The following is a 16943-nucleotide window of genomic DNA, read 5'->3' as shown; positions in this document are numbered from 1 at the left end:
TTTGCTCTTTTTTTTCTTTTTTTTTTTTTTTAATCTTTTTTTTTTTTTTTTTTTTTTTTTCCTTCCTGTCTTAGCCAGGGTGGATATTGGTTAGGAAAAAGTAAAAGAAAAATACATCCCTGGCAGGAATACTCAGTAGGGTTTGAACTTCAAACCCTCTCCAGCAGGGCACTTGAAAAATTTGTTACCTAATTGTGAAGTCCTGGGTTCCAGGAAAATTCCAAAAGATCCATTAAGGCTTTTGAGCTCTACGTTGAAGTCATGCAACTTTCCCTTCCCACCCGACCCCCTCCCCTCACCCCACCCCCCTGCACCCCCTTTTTTTAGCAGCTTTTGAAAAATTTTCTTGAGGGAAGAAATAACTTACAGTCCTTTCTTCCCTAGCCTTTGGTTTTACTGCAGTTCTCAAGAATAAAGTGGGATGTAGCATTAGGGTCTAGTGTCTTTGATGGCCTCATCATCTAATCATAGGTTTAACATTACTCATTTGCTGGCTCCAGGAATTCCTGCCATTAAGGGCCCTAGAGATGAAACTTTGCCTCAAATATTGATTGAAAGGAAGAGAGAGAAATTTAAGCTCTTTCTGCAATGCTTTCTCTTTAGACATCCCAGTAAATCTATGTAACAAATGCAGCTAAACATATTTGTTTTATTTGCTACTATTATGCATGATATTTATTATTTAAAAATATTTGACTACTTTAAAAATAAGATTAATTTTATACACCAAATAGTGTCAAAAGCCTAACAATTTTAAAGTGTTGAACATTTATTCATTTTCTTCAGTGTTTGGTTGGGAGAGCCATTTTCCATCTACCCAATTACTTAGGAAAATTGCACGCTTTTAGCTTTTATACCCTATCTGATACTTCAAGCTTGTTTCTTTATCTTCTAAATAAGGAAGCTTTTGCTTCCCGATGTCCATTCATTACTAAGTACATTAGAAGATAATGCCGCAATGGGTGATGATGGCGGTGGTGGTGTTAAATATTTCCACAGGAATTGGTCAACAGGGGGCTGTAGTAGTGCAAATTGCATTCTCCTCCCCTCACTTTCCTATCTCCAAGAGTATCGCTTTTTGTAAATTGCATCTCCACCGAATATTGCATTTAATCCTATAGGTGTACTAAACAATCACGGCTGTAGTTCTATTCGTCTGCAGGAAAACCTTTGTTGTTTTTTTTTCTCTACGTTTTAAAATTCTTTGTCAAAAGAAAACATGAGGTAAATGCTATAAATATACATAAAATGGCTAGAAAAAGAAAAAGGCAGAGACATAACTGTAGTAATCCAGCCTAAAGCTAACAGAACTTGGTATTAGAAGTTTAGGAGATGTTGTCTGCAGCAAATGAGGTTAAGTCATGTCTATTAAAAAATAGAGATAATGCTACCTCAGCTTTTCCTTATGATGAATTGTGCAATACGAACTGGAAAGGCTATATAAAAAGTACTGTGGGTTTTTTAGTAACCCTAATGTATCTAGGGCTTTTCTTCCTGAATTGGGTAAATCCGTCATATTCAAAATGAATGACATTTTACAGATTATGTGGGGAAGTTTGAAACTCAAAAGATGGATTACGATATTAAAAACCTTTGAAAAGTACAATTTTGTTTGCACAGAGCAGAGTAACTTTAGACATTGAAAAGGAAAGGGAAATGCAAAGTTTGTTTTCCTTTCATTTGCTACAGCAAATTAGATGCTTTTATGCTCTTTATGTTGGAAATTCCATGTTAACGACTACAGATTAGCAAGGATGTCAGAATTTTTTTTTTTCTTATCTGAGCTCCTGAATAAAATCAACATTGCCAGCGGCTCAAGTCCAAGGTATGGTCTAAATTTACATGAAATATCACATTACAAATGTCTGAAGGTACATGTCATGGATAATTCACTTCATATGGGCAGCCTTTTAGACTCTGAGGGATATGCAATCAAGCCTTCCCCCCAAAGGAATTTGGAGTTTCTGTGAAAAATACATTTTAAGTTTCAACTGAACTCCTGTAGGGAATAGTGCATCATTTGTGGGTTTGGGGAAGAACAAAAAGTTCTGCTCTTTGTATTTTCAGAAACCCTTGTACTGTAACTTGCTTCCCTGCGCCCATTTTATTTTTTTCTTAGTATCACCTACTTCACTAGATTAAATTCAGGTTATTTTGAAGGCTTTACTTTCTTCTCTTCTTATATAAACCAAGAGCACACATTCAAGTACTTGAAATATATTTTTCTACATAATTGATAATAAACACATAATGATTTTCAGTTTTCAAAATATAGGCATTTGCATGTAGTCTCTTTTAACATAAAATGTATGAAGATATGTTATGTTTGACAAGATCTGTGCTTGATTAGATGGTCTTTGTTCCCTCAGCCTAGTTGAGTGTGTCACAGCTGTGTTGCTGTTAGAGTGGCAGATTTCTTCAATAAACCATACAATTTTTTAAAAAATACATTAGTTTTTGCAGCATAGTTCCTTCTTACATCAGATTTAGATTTAAATTACTTTTTTTTTATTCTTTCTTTCTTTTATTTTTTTTTTTTCTAGCCAAAACACTACAATAGTTTCTGATTACTTCCAGATCTTTTGCAATCTTTTTTCTGTGGGGATACAGCTTCTGTAGAAACTGAAAGATGTTATCCCAAAGGATTTTGATCTCATGCCACTTGTATTCTTCTGTATCATATCTATTAACAGGGGAAATTAATTTTCTTAAACAGAAAATACTATGTTAGTATTTAAGACCTCTAATGTGTAAATGGTGACTTTAGGAAAAAAATGCTACATCACTTGTGATTGCAGAATACATGTAGAATATCTGAAAAATCTTAAGATTTTGTAGTGTTCAGTACATCATCCTGTTGATTTCCCCTCATTCCATGTGTGAAGTTTGATCAATATTGTAATTCAGGAGCCTCCAAAGGAAATACCAAAACTGGAATGAAAACGATGAGTTTCTGAATCACTGTGTCGAGGAAAAGAAATTCTTTTAGATGCTGTCCATTTTAAATAGGCTTTTTAAAAAAAAATTATATGAAGAGTGAGGAAAAGGATATGCATAACCAAGAAAGTTTTCCATAAAGCTGGCAATTAGAACCTGTTAGGAGATTCTCAAATAAATGAGAACATATACTCCCTTTTATTATTAGGCTGCAAATAGATTCTTTAAATTGTTTACTTTTATGACAAATTGTAAAACTTGTAAAGCAAACACTACTGAGAGTACATCCAAAACTTGACAGACACCGATATGTAATTAATGGGTAAACTGAGCTTTGGCTAAGCCTTTCAAATGTTGGTTAACAGTGTGAGCCTCATAAATGAGTTGTGCCTGTCCACATCATCTTATCTATTAACCTGGAAACTTAGAAGCTACTTGGGCTGAATCCAGTCTGGCTCTCCATATCACAGGCAGCCATTCAATACATAATTAATCAAAAAGATTCCTTGAAGGATCTGCTGCCGTGCAGCACAGTCCATAAAATACTTCCAAGTGGTTCAACACATGTAAAACATGGTAGTTATGTACTACTATATGTACTCTAGCAATCAAAAATATAAAGTGGCAAAATGGGGCAGAGATGGGAGAGGGGAAGGCAAATAAGTGTGTTGCCCGTTGTCCTAAGCAGCAAGAAAAAAAAATATTGAAATTATATCAAGAAATTAATCCCACTCCAAGGAGAGGTAGAAAAACAAACAAGAAAACAAAAAACCCAAAACAGATGTGCCTTGCCAGTGCAAATTCTAAGGAAATTCTCACTGAGGAAATGTGGTGATAGGCTTGGCTCTGCGAATGTAGGGAGACCCTATCAACAGGCACTGGAGTGATTTCATTACTCACTAGCACATCTAAATGTGCATTCTGCCTCAAAGTATGGGGTAGCTCTTGGGCTTCAGAAACGGACAGCTGCCCAACACAGAAACTAAGCAGAAAATGAAATTAGTTTCTGGTCCCTACAGCTGACCAGAAGAAGCCCTGAAATATAGGATTCATATGATAAAAACAAAATCTATGCTACATGATACTAAACAAACTCTATTCAAGACTTTCCGGAAATGTTAAAGTAGATTTTCTCCAGCTCTTCTGTACAGCACCTTCTTATCAAGCACCATTCTTGCAGATAGCTTACCAAGCTCCATCTTAAGACAGCTTTTTTTCTGTACTACACCATTTGTATGGCTATTTTGCATTTTAATTCTATGCATTATTATAAACTTTTTAGTTGTCACTATTTATTTGTAGTATTTTTGTATCTGTTTACTCTTGTTGGCAGTATTAGATTCAATTTTAATTATGCTTGCTGGTCTTTATTTATTCCCTCCACAGGTATTCTTAGAGTTCTTCATTTCCTTAGTTTTTATTATTTTTTTTTATAAGTGGTAGCTCTTTCAAAGTAACCGTGATAGTAGCACACTAAAGAAGTGTTTCCTATTTGTCTTTTTGACACCAACTGCTGTAGAAAGGCTGAAGACAAGTTAAATAATGACTGTTTCGCTTAAATTTAAAGAATAATGAACCTGGAACTTAATCTACATAGGAAATTAAGTCTTATGGAACTGCAATGGTGACATTAAGGTTGATTATGCAAATTACTCTGAAGATGTAACTTTTTAATATTTCTTTTTCCTAACAATGAAATAAGTTGGATCTTTTACCATTGGCCATGTTATTCCATTTGTCCTGTTGGGTTATCCACTATCTCTGTACTTGTACCAGTACAACTAAGAGGAGACAATGCTGTGTATCCTATCACTGCAAAAGTCTGAATGAAGATTTGATGCAGAAGAGAAGGACACATAGGAACACACATGCAAACTTACAGCAACTCTTTGCTTCAATAATCTGTTTTTCCAGCATATCTTGAAAACATTTATCCTAGCAAAGGTCGTGATCTACACTGCTTCTATCCTTCGGCTTCTTCTCTGCTAACCCCACTTCTGTACCAGTGATTATAATTATAAGACTAACTCACAAACACATCTGAAAAATGTTCAGACATATGTTTCCTTGTTTAGTGAGCGAAACTGGCTGGGACCCTAATTCAAAAGCCACCAGAGCTACCCAAAGGGAAGGAATCAGGTTTGTAAATCTGGGAGCACAGAGAAGTGAGAAAACGCCACTCAAATTTTCAGGGCAGCAAGCTGTAAATCCAGATCTCTGCATCTGATGGAATCACACTCTTCAGCTGCAGTTTCAGTGATCAGCTCAGGCTTCTCTCTGGCCGAGATCACATTGGCAGAAATATCAGATTCTCTCCATGCCCAGCTTCATAGTCCTGCTTGCTCCCTTTCACCAGTACATGCAATGGTGGAAACAGTCACATCAAAATAAAAAGTAACTGAAAAAACTAGTGGTAGTTAGCTGATTATACTTCTACAGTAGCCATGAAAGCAGTAGCTCAAATCAGGTGGCAGGTAGGACGGCTGAGGCTGTAGGAAAGAAAAGCTGCCGTTGTTGTAGTCAAGAAAAAAAGATATGGAATTTTGGCATTTTATGGGAGAGAAATAAGTTAAACAAAACAAAACAATCCCATAGGTTGTCATACACTAGACAAAGCACTAGAAAAGTGTATGAAAATGTCAGTCATTTAGTTCCAATTTGAGGCTTTGTAATTTTGCTTTTTACCCCAGGCTCAAATCTAAGTTCAATAAATAAAGTCTTTATATCTGAAGTGAGTACTTTCTCTCTTATTGTCATTCTCTTTGCACTATACAAAGGTCCAGCAAGAGAGAAACATTTCTACTGTATCCTTATCCATGATCAAATATGCCACAGCTTAAACATGTGCTGATTTTCTGATGCTGATCTGGGGCTCTTCACAATCCAGAACATGGTCTATACACAAATAGGTTGTTATACACATTTAGAATCATTTCCAAAACTAGTAATGAACTCCACTACAAGCTACCAGGAAGTAGGTAACTTTTTCCTTTATGTGGTCTTTTTGCTCTAGAAATTAAATCGTTTGATGGGGTGATGTAGGTTTTGTTTTCTTGTTTTCTTTTTCCATGGTGTTCCTCACTTGCTTTATAGAATTCTGGAAGTTTGCCAAAATGTGATAATTCAGATTTATTTATTTATTTATTCCCTAGTGCTACAAGAGTGTTAGATGATTTTCTTGCATTAATTCCTTGTCCACATGTGGAATGTTTTCCAGTCCAGTGTCCGCCATCATCTCTTGGCCATCTGCTTCTGATAATCTGACTTTCAAATAGAAGCCATCAGTGTATTCTTTCCTACTTGCTGGGCAATTTTATTTTCTTGATTATTCTGAGATGTCTTTCCAGATCCCCGTACACTCAGAAAACTACTTCTCTGACAGTAGTAATAAACAGGATCTCTTCTTGAATATTTTACTTATACCAGAGTCATCATGGAACTTGTGGTCCTTTCTCTTGCCTGCCCTTTTCAGAGTATTTTTGTCAAAAACTGTCAAAGAGTACATTTATTACCCATCAGTGAGATGATGATCTGAACTTCTTGAAGATTCATGGCAAAACAGGCAGGATCAGAACACTGTAAGATTTACTTTTCCCATATCCTAATGTGGCAAGGTGTTTTCCCCTGACTTCTCTATTAAGTTACTGACAATTGAGAAGAATCTTAAATTTGAGGAAAACACCTAGAAAGTCGGTCAGCTGGAACTTCTTAAAGGGCTGAAACGGGGTGCAAAAGCTCATTATTGGAGACTATCATTAGTAATATACCATAGTTTTGAAGGGGTTTCCTATATATATAATGAAGACAATGTGAGGAGTATTTTTCTGTACATCAAAAAGTCTTTAATGGTGTTTTTTAGAAGACTTCAGAGTAGTTATTCACCTCTGACATCAGAGATTGGTAGAGTCACAAGTGGAATCGCTTCTAGGATTAATAGCTATACGTACCAGCACGTTATTAATAATAGTTTTAGTATCTCTTAAATGAAGAACTATTTTTCCAGTCAAGAAGTGAGCTCTAGAAGTTGTGGAGATGCATGCATCTTCTAACACATATCTTCTGTATGTATTAGAAGATATGCAGGATTTCCACAAGGTGATAAAGGTCACTATTGTATCATCTAAATAAATTTTGCCATTTCCCTAGCGTTGTTTGAATTATGTAGTGGATCTATTTTTTTTTTTTTCCTTCTAAAAAACCAATTAATTGTTCCTCTGGGAACATGTGACTTTATTTCCAAGATAAATTGGGCAATTACCACTGGTGATTGGAAGGGCAATGGGTCTGTGTGTTTTCAAGAAACGGAAAAATGAACATATTATTCTAAGTCAAGAAAATAGAGGGGAAATGAGGCTTTAGTCTTGTGAAAGTGAAATTTAAAACTTTCTATTACCTTTGCTTTGTGTTTTTAAAGTTATATTCACATAAATAGTGCTGTGAAGGTTTCACATTCTTTTCCTTTCTGTGATTTGGCCTGCAGCCCAATGTATTCCAATACTTGCAGATTTGCCTTCCAGAAGGATGTCGTCAGTCATTCTGCAACTTCCTTATTGTGGGAAATAGTCACTTTTAAAATGGATGACCTATCATAAAATCCTGAGATTGATCCCAAATTATCTTGAAAGAATAGAACAAAAATACATTCTATTTCTCATCTATCAGCTGTATGTACATGAGTGTAAGAGAAGGATTAAGGCAGTAAATTTGGAATTCTTAGATCTGATCCTCATTCCAAGCAATAAGGGAAGGCTTTAAGACTCCAATGTTGTTAGATAAATACTTCTAGAAATGATAGGGACAGCCCTATGGTCTTAAAACTGTATAATAGTCTCAAAAATTTGTCAGTAATCTGCCCCAAAAATTATGAGGCTGTATCTTGAAATCAGTTTTTTTTTCTGGTTTTAGCTGTTTTGAATGGACATGGTTTTCTGCCATAAGGAAGCATTTCCTCCAATCTTGTAACAATCTTGAATCTTCCCTCTTACATGAAGTAAAGCAAGTTATTGGCAATTTTAGAAGGTAACTTCACAACATGGAGTTCAAACCCAAGCTAAATTACATCCATGTTGAGAATTGCAACCACATTTTTATAAAATTCCCTCTTCCTTCTCCTGTTCAGCTCTGTATAAGACTCTTCTCCAAACTTATTCAAGCATCTAGAAAGAGTCAGTATAGTAGAATTTAATCTGTCTCAATAAGTTATGATTAAAATATGGTCTCAACTGAGTTATTAGTATCTTAGACTAGAGAATACAATAAATATTCAATATGACAAAAGGATATATAACATCTGATGAATTTAAGACATAGAGAAGAGAGAATTTGAAAGAAACAAGTGATTGGCACAGTGACACCTGTAGTGGAAGGAGAATTGTGGGTTGATTACTACACCAGGTATCTGTTTATTCAGTGCAGTTTGTTGAGAAACTTGTAAATTGTGACACAATTTTAGACTTCCTTGCTCAAAGGATGAGAGCTCTCATGTAAATTATGAAAAAATTATTTAGATTTTTTAGCCTTTTACTCTCATGCTAGTTTTATTCATCACCTGTCCTCCTCTGCATGGACAATTTTGTAACAGGATTCAGTCTGAACCTTCTGTCAGGGAATATGTACTGATGGTTTCTGGATGCAGTGATGCTCTTCAAACAATGATAGGAGGAGGAAGACAAGTTTAGGTGGGGGCAGAGGAGTGGTTATTGCCAGTATCCTGATAATTTTGTATGTCTTCAATAGAAGTTTACTTAATATAAAATATTTAGAGTATAGCCAGACTGTAGTTGAACTCAGTATCTGAAGTTATGTTTACTTATCATATACAAAGGCAGTTTTTACATTTGTTTCAACATTAACAGTTAAAAATGAAATTTGATATCTTCATTCTGTATTCAGTACCAAGAAGTGGTATGTATCATCATTCTTGATCACTGTCTGTTAGTCTCTAAATGTGCTTCTTTTACACTCTGCCTTGGTCTGAGAGGTGTGTTGCTGGCAGTAACAGTCATCCCCTGTGGCCTATCAAGCAGGAACCCCAAGGGAAGAAAGGTCAACACATTCTTCATGTACAGAAGAAATTATCTGGCACACTATTTTGTCAGATTCTTCTGTTGCTTCAGCATGTATTTGGCATCAGCATTTCTGAGGCACAGAAAAGTGTCCCAGCTCTTGTTTTAAGACCCAGAAGATTCAGGATATAAACTCCATTGTTTAGAATAAAAGAACTTAGGTAACCAAATGTCTATGTTATGATTCTACTTGCCTAGAGAGTAAATTTTCCAACCACCATCACTGCATCCATTACATTTGATGTTTATTTTTCTGCTTCTTGCATCTTAAGGGTGAGAAAGATTTTCTGTGAAATCCAAGATAAAATAAACAAAATTGTTACACATCCTTTGAGCATGTAACTCCCCATCTTAATGCAGTGTTTGAAGTGCATGCAGTGACCTGATTTGTCATTGTAAAGGGAACTATAGTGCTGGCATTTCAGAGTATTTCAGTTTATTTTTTGGGCCTTTCACAAAGTAACTGGAAAAAAGAAAACCTCCTTTTTTGTGAGAAAGCCTTCTCGAAAGTACAGTTTTGAGATACTGAGATTATGTGATTGATGGTATCTTGGGATCATGTGTCTTTTATATTAATTTATGACTAAAACTGAGAGGAAATTGCAGTAGCCATAATTATTCCCTTATTTGTGGATTAATGGTAGGTTGGGAGTTTGCAGCATAATTTGCAAGTAGCAAGTCTGTAGTGAAGCAATTCTGTTTTTTTTCTGGTCCTGTCTAATGTTTTCCTCTATTTTTTGGTAGATAGTTGGGCAGGTTTCAGACGTTTTTATCATGAGCAATTACTACAGATAAATCAAAGAGATTTTCCACCTATGTAGACAAAATAAGAGATTTGTTTGCTTCCACACGTGTATCTAATGGGTCTTTAAGTTCCTTAAAATATCTCACCTAAAATACAGTTAGTATTCAGGACATCCAGTACTGAAGCTATGACAGAAGACTTGCAAGGATCTCTTCGTCTTTTGCAGACACAAGTAGACCCTCTGTCTCTCTTTGAAAATATAAGTAGTATGCTTTCTTCTAGCTTACTTAGGAAGCCTTTTTGAAATTTTATTTCTCTCTTTTCAGTTTCTTTCCTGAATTGTAGTCACACCAGTTCTGCTTTCCTGACAGCAGAGTCATAGCAGCTGTGGTGCAGGAAAACATGTCCAAAGAAAATAGTGGCAGGGGTTTTTATAGTGTACAGTAAAAGGCTCCAATTTAAACCAAAGAAAATCCTATACCTCAAATACTATCTGAAGCTCAGACTGTTGTTCCTTAAAATGGCACTAGGTGCGTACGTTTAGGCCATTTAATCAAAAAAATTAGATCACTAGGCTTGCTTCAGTTACTGGATTTGGAAGAGAAATCAGCAGCACTGAAGAAAGGACCTTTTACAAAATTTGTTTAGCCCATAAGCTGGAGGCTTGAGTGTGGATAGTCTGTGTGGATTCAGGATTCAGTAATGGGTTCAGAGGATGTTCATTATTTAGGTATTTTAGTAGCTTGCCTCTTATAAAACCAATTATGAATATGTGATTAGGGTTTATGTGGTTCTAAGATCCGTGACTTAGCGAAATCTGTAAATTTTCATAGGATCAGTATGAAGCATCTTATTGATTAATGAGTGGTTTTCACAACTATTCTTTGAGAAAATTTCCTTCTCTTTGCAAAGCTATGTTTCTTTGTTGTTTTTTTTTTCCCCCATGTCAGGAAACAAGCAATGGAAATGTCTTCCTGATTTTTTAGTAATGGAAAAAACAAAATGTAAAGCAGAATAGATCTGTAACTGTAACTCTGTCTTCCCATTTTTGTTTAGAACATGAAGTCTCAACTACAAAATTTATCTCTGAACTGTAATCCAGCTAATTATGTACTTTGTTGTTTTTTTCTGTACGATTAAATTATTATTACTCCTACAGAAAATTTTAAAGGAATTATACCAAAATAAATTAATCTTTACTTGCTAGAGAGAGATCTTGACCTTGTTTGATCTGAAGGACCAAAACTCTTTTGGTGTGACAGAGGCAGTGGGTTGTATGGCAAAAAGCTGCTTGTGATGCATTGAGAATTTTCTCTGTAACTTTGTGGTACATGAAGTAAGAATTATCTTCTATTATCTGTGAAGTGGTTTGAATCAGTTTTGAAAGCTTATCTTGGAAATCCATATTAATGGTAAAAGAATTTTAAAGACTTAGTTTGTAATTAGTGACTGGGTTTGTCTTCATTTATAATGGGCAAGAAACAGAGACTGAACTCAAGGAGGAATGGCTGGGGTGCAGATTATTGCCTGCCCTATATGATAAAATGTACAAGGTGTCACACTGAAGCAACGGGAAGAAACTATTGCTGCTGTACTTTGTTACACTTGATATGTTTGTTGGGCAACATGAATTGGAAAAACAAGATGTGTTTTCACATTCTCTAGGCAAGGAAGCTAAAGTTTGCATAAGGGTTAAGCAGAAAACATTACCTTCTAAAACGTACTTGAAAATCAGAATGAATTACAGTTTTTAAATGATCACGTCATTCTTCTTTTGAAAAAATGAAAGAAAAAGAAAAAAAAAGCATTAAATTAAGAAGTTCAGCCTAAATTCAAGCTTCTTATGAAGTCATCAGGGTCAGCTTCAGAAATGTGGTTTAAAATCCTTGGGTTTTGATCATGTTATATTTTATCTTCTTAGGAATGGCAAAATTCTATTCAGAAGAATGCAGGACTTGCATTTATTGAGCTCATCAATGAAGGAAGGTAATTTAATTTTAAAGCTTTTGAACAAGTAGTCATTTTGCATTTATTCCATTGGGTGATAATACATCCTTACCATCTGTTCCAAAAAGATTGTGAAAAGGCCATTTTAATTAAGAGTTTTGTTATATAGATACTTTATATAGTAAATATTTAATTTAGAAATGTGTAAATCCTGAAAATTTTGTTTACTGACAGAAGGAAATAGAGCTCCTATGAACTGTGTATAGGTGTGGGTTTCTTTGTGAATTGAACCACCATTTTCCAGAGCAGCAAGGTTGTTTTACCGAGACAGTGCAGGAAGCCCAATCTGTAAACCCATCTGCTGCTCCATCTGTTTTAGGAGCACAGCATTCATTGTACAGATGCACTTCTCTGTGCTATCATTTCATGAGGAATTATTTTATCTAGAATTTCTGGTCCAGTTCAAGTCCTGTAAAACACACAGGACATTATGTTTGTAAGAGCTGCCTTGCTTTTGCAAATTGTTAAGATACTTTATTATTGGTCCTCAAATAATTTTAATGTTGCACTTCTGTGTGAGGTTTGTCTACTTCCAGCAAGCAAGCTGGGCAGCAAAGGGGAACTCTGGCCTTCCTGGTAGTGGAATGCCAAAGACAAACACAGCCACTTGTGTAATGCGTCTGACTCATTTTTGTCCACTCCATTAAATCCATCTGAATCTAGATGTCTAACTATGTGCAGATGAAAAAAAAAAAAAAAAAAAAAAAAAAGGCAAAATATCTCTTGAAGAGATGTCATTTTGTGTGTTGTTTCACTTTTTCACCAATGGTGAGTCGTTACCAAAGTAAAGTATCAAATCTTCTCTTTACTTGAGGGTATTTTATGTCTAGCTAACCTTTCAGTGCTTAAGTCATGCATGCATTTAAAATGAAGTTTAGAAAACATCAGAGCATAAGGATATAGGAATAAAAGTATATGGAAAACAGAGACATGTAGCTTATTACCAAATTTTTGTTTAGTGTAAAATGTCTTAGATTCCCAGTGCACGCTGAAGTTGCACTGCGACTTCGTTGCAAATTCTTGCTGTGAAGTGGCAATATGAGTTTACACGATAATAGGGCTTGCCTGAGTAGGTCATGTACTGCACATTGTACAATAAATATCACATGGTAATAGGCTGAATAATTATAGTAAGCTTATGTTCTTGTATAGTAATATACAATCCCATTTTGACATTTTTTCTTAGGCAGGCTAGATGTTGTTGCATGCTTACTATTGATCAAATGCTCATTCTGAATAGATCCTACATCTGCATATTTTGAGCACTCAGGTGTTAAGATATCAATAGACCCTTTACTCCCCTCTAACGATAACTTCTCAAACCAGAAGTATTTGAGAACTGCTGCATAAATCCCATTGAAGGAATCAAACTGCCCTTAGACACATGCTCCTGCATATACTGTTTTCAGAAGGGTGTTTCAGAACAAGTGTGTCTGCAGTACTAGAACACTCATTCTTGCAATCAGCCCATTTGTTTTTAATTTACCCTTTTGGGTATAAAGATAACAATCCTTTAACTGGAAATTGTTATAAATATTTATTCTGCTTAATAGCTAAACTTGTGAATGCAATTCATCAATCATAGCTAGAGAATGCAATTGTGCAGTTGTCAACAATTAACGAGACATAAACAGTTGATGAATGTGCAGCTGAATTAAAGTGCTCCCCAGGATAACCTGAAATTATAAACTGGATCATTTAAAGGAATCTAACAAAGGATCTTTATAATTAAAACAAAGCAGGGTTAATGGGATGTAAAATTGCATATAATCACTGTGCAATAATGATTGAATTTTAAATTATTAAAAGCAAAATGAAGACTGAGAATATTTTGAAGGACTTTCTAGGTAAGATTTTGAGATTCCTGGGTAATAAATCATCAGATTTGAGAAAACTTTTGAGTGTGGAAGAAAAGGTTTTGATGTAATGCAAAGGATCATAGTTTTAAATGTTTTCAGTTAGAAGTCTATATCTGTTTTAACGTATGGATGCTATAAGGTAATTTTCTGAACACCTGACTTTCATTGTTTCTGCTTGAAATAGTTCAAGTGCCTTTCTGGTCTTTGACTTTATTAGAAATGTTCTGAAATAAGATATTTAAGTGGAGTTTGAGTTATAAAAACAATATCTATATTGCTGTAACTGATAAATTGCATTTGTATTTTAAATCAGTTAATTTACTCTGTTTCTGCTTTTTCTTGTTTTAGATAACCCTTTGTTAGAAAGGTGTGAATGATACATTGGTAGAATTCAACATACAAACACCGATACAACTTTCTAGAAATAAGAACTGTTAAAACACTTTTTAGTATAACAGAAGTATCTAACTGTAGATTTAACTTAATACTTTCAAGAAAAACATATGCAAAGAAGTTTAATTTGGAAGTGTACATTAACACTGTGTAGAATATATCTGAAAGACTTGGTTATGATCTTGAATTTTATTCTTATTTTTAATCAGTCTTATGCTATGCATGTGTGATGTTGAGAGTATCACATATGTCAAGAGCTTCACTGATAGCAGCTTAATTAGGGTTTTAGATTTACATTAGGTTGTACTCATAAGTAGGCTTCTTCATTTAAGAGCTGGGTGCATCTGCAATGTTGGCTGTAAAAGGAGACAGTAAGAGGTCTTTAGGAATAATGTGGGAGGAAGATTACAACCCACATTTAAGTGGGGCAGTGATGGATGAGGTCTGAAGAAAAGGGCGCAGGGTGACAAGAACAACATACAAGATAGAAGCACCTGTCTCAGTAAATATGTACACAAATGCATGCAGCTTGGGAGACTAGTAGTAGAAATCACTCTGTGTGCAGTCACAAAGCTATGACATCACTGGAAGGCATGAGATTTGGTGGGGCTGCCTGCACTGCACTTCACAAGTGCTGGGGTGAGCAGTACAAGTTCCTTGGGAAAGACAGGCAGAAAAAGCAAGGAGTAAGTGTTGCCTTCTCTGGCAAGAGAGTCCGAAAGACAGGCAGAAAAAGCAAGGAGTAAGTGCTGCCTTCTCTGGCAAGAGAGTAAGGGTGACGTCATGGTGAGAGCTTGTTACAGGCCACCTATTCAGGACGAGAGAAAGAAAGAAGCATTGTTTAAACAATTTGAGGAAGGATTTTGATCACAAACCCTCATTCTCATGGGAATCATTTGCCTTCCTGACATCCACTGGAAGTGCAACAAGGTGGGTTGCATGCAGTCAAGATTTCTGGAGGGTGCTTCTTGATACAGGACAAACCAAGAGTGACACAGCTGGATTTACTTTTCACTAGCAAGCAAAAATTACTTTTGAATGTGGTAATTAGTGGCACCTTCAGCGTAGTTACCATGAAATAGTAGAGCACAAGATCTTGAGGGAAATGAGGATGGGGAATAGCAGATTACAGACTTGACAGATGCCAATTTTAGCTTATTCAGGAAACTACTAGGTAGGATCCCATGGGAGGCAGATGTGGTTCAAGGGAGCACTGGATAGCTGGCAGGCCTTTAAGTACAGTATCATCCAAGTGCAAGAACAAGAAAGGAAGCAGATGCATCAAGAGACTGGTTTGGCAATCCAAGGAAATTATGATAGGGCTCTGTTCTGATGTGAGTACACATGAGGTGGAATTAGAAGCAGCCTCGAGAAGAGAAATTTATAAAAATTGCTTGAGCATATAAGTTGTCAGGAAGGCCAACACTTAACTGGAAATTACACTTGAAAGAGTTATCAAGGGCAAGAAGAACTTCTACCACTTCATGGATAGTAAAAGGCTGACAAAGGAAAATGTGGCCTGTTGCTGAACGTCATGAGTGATTTTGTGACAAATATGACTGAGATACTCAATGCCTTATTTCCCCCAGTCTTCACTAAGGTTTCTCAGTGCTCTGAAAGGGTTCAAGGAGAACGAACAGCAATGTATGAGCACTGAGTCAAGAATTCCATGAAACAACTTATCCCATACAAATCAGTACGTGCTGGGGTACATCTGATGGTAATGGAAATCCTTGCAAGGCTGATCACTATATCACTGAAAGATCAAGGGAATCGGGACAGGTCATATATGCCTGGAGAAAGGCAAATGTTTCACCTATCTTAAAAAATCCAGAGAACTGTAAGCTGCTCAGCTGTTATTCTGTCCCTTGGAAAGCCATATAGTAAGTTCTTTTGGTACACATTTCTGGCCACATGAAGGAGAAGGTAATTGAGAACAGTCAACATGGATTTACAAATGTCAACTGACCAATCTGTTTACTTACTATGATAAAACAACTAGGTTTGTGGACACAGGGAGAGCAGTTAACACAACCTTGACATTGGTAAGGTTTCCACACTGTCTCCCACAAAACTAATATATCAGTTAAAACACCTCATTTGCCTCTATGCGAATGCACACAGAATGGGAAGTAAACAGGAGGAGTTAGAGCTACGTGCAAACCTGCAGGGCTGTGATCTTATTGGCTTTACAGAGATCTGGTGGGATGGTTCCTATGATTGGAGCATCAGAATGGAGGGTTATAAACTAGGAAGGACAAGCAGGGAAGATGAGGTGGGGGTGTTGCCCTCTATGTCAAAAACCAGCTGGAGCACATGGAACTCTCCCTGGGACTGGATGAGGAGCCAAATGAGAGTTTATGGATTAAGATATAAGGGAAGGTAGGAACAGGTGACATTACAGTGGGGGTCTGCTACAGGCTACCTGACCAGGAGGACAGCAGACAGATAGGAGTGGCTTCATGTGCCTAAGCCATGGTACTTATGGGTGACTTCAGCCACCCTGATATCTGTTGGAGAGACAACTCAGCAAAGCACAACCAATCCAGAGTGTGTGGATGACAACTTCCTTTTCCAAGTAATTGAGGAACCAAAAAAGAGAGGTGCTATGCTAGATCTTGTTCTCGCCAACAAGGAAAGGCTGGTGAGGGATGTAAGGCTCCAGGCCAACCTTGGATGTAGCAACCATGAAAAGATGGAGTTCAAGATCCTTAGGGCAGCAAGGAGGAATCACAGTAAGCTTGCTACCCTTGACTTCAGGAGGGCAGATTTCGGCCCCTTGAGGGATCTGCTTGAGAGAGTGTCATGGGGTAACATCCTGGTGGGAAGTGGGGTCGATGAAAGCTGGCCCAAAAAGAATTGCATCCCAACTAAGAGAAAGTCAGGTAAAAATTCTTGGAGGCCAATGTGAAAAAAAGAAAAGCTCAAACTGAAGAA

The 16943-nt window shown here is 36.4% G+C and overlaps 1 protein-coding gene across 1 annotated transcript in view; it reads left to right on the top strand.

Moving 5' to 3' along the window:
* The window catches only part of NBEA (neurobeachin), a 516495-nt gene that overhangs the window by 244931 nt on the left and 254621 nt on the right, over positions 1–16943 (top strand). Inside the window, exon 38 of the mRNA XM_009998372.1 lies at positions 11669–11733. Within this exon, the coding sequence (XP_009996674.1) occupies positions 11669–11733 (65 nt within the window). The remainder of the gene's footprint in view (positions 1–11668; positions 11734–16943) is intronic.

The sequence above is a fragment of the Chaetura pelagica genome, unplaced genomic scaffold (genome assembly GCF_000747805.2).
Source record: "Chaetura pelagica isolate M959 unplaced genomic scaffold, ChaPel_1.0 scaffold105, whole genome shotgun sequence".
Lineage (NCBI taxonomy): Eukaryota > Metazoa > Chordata > Aves > Apodiformes > Apodidae > Chaetura > Chaetura pelagica.
Note: the sequence above shows the minus strand (reverse complement) of the source record. Positions and strands in the feature narration are given on the sequence as shown.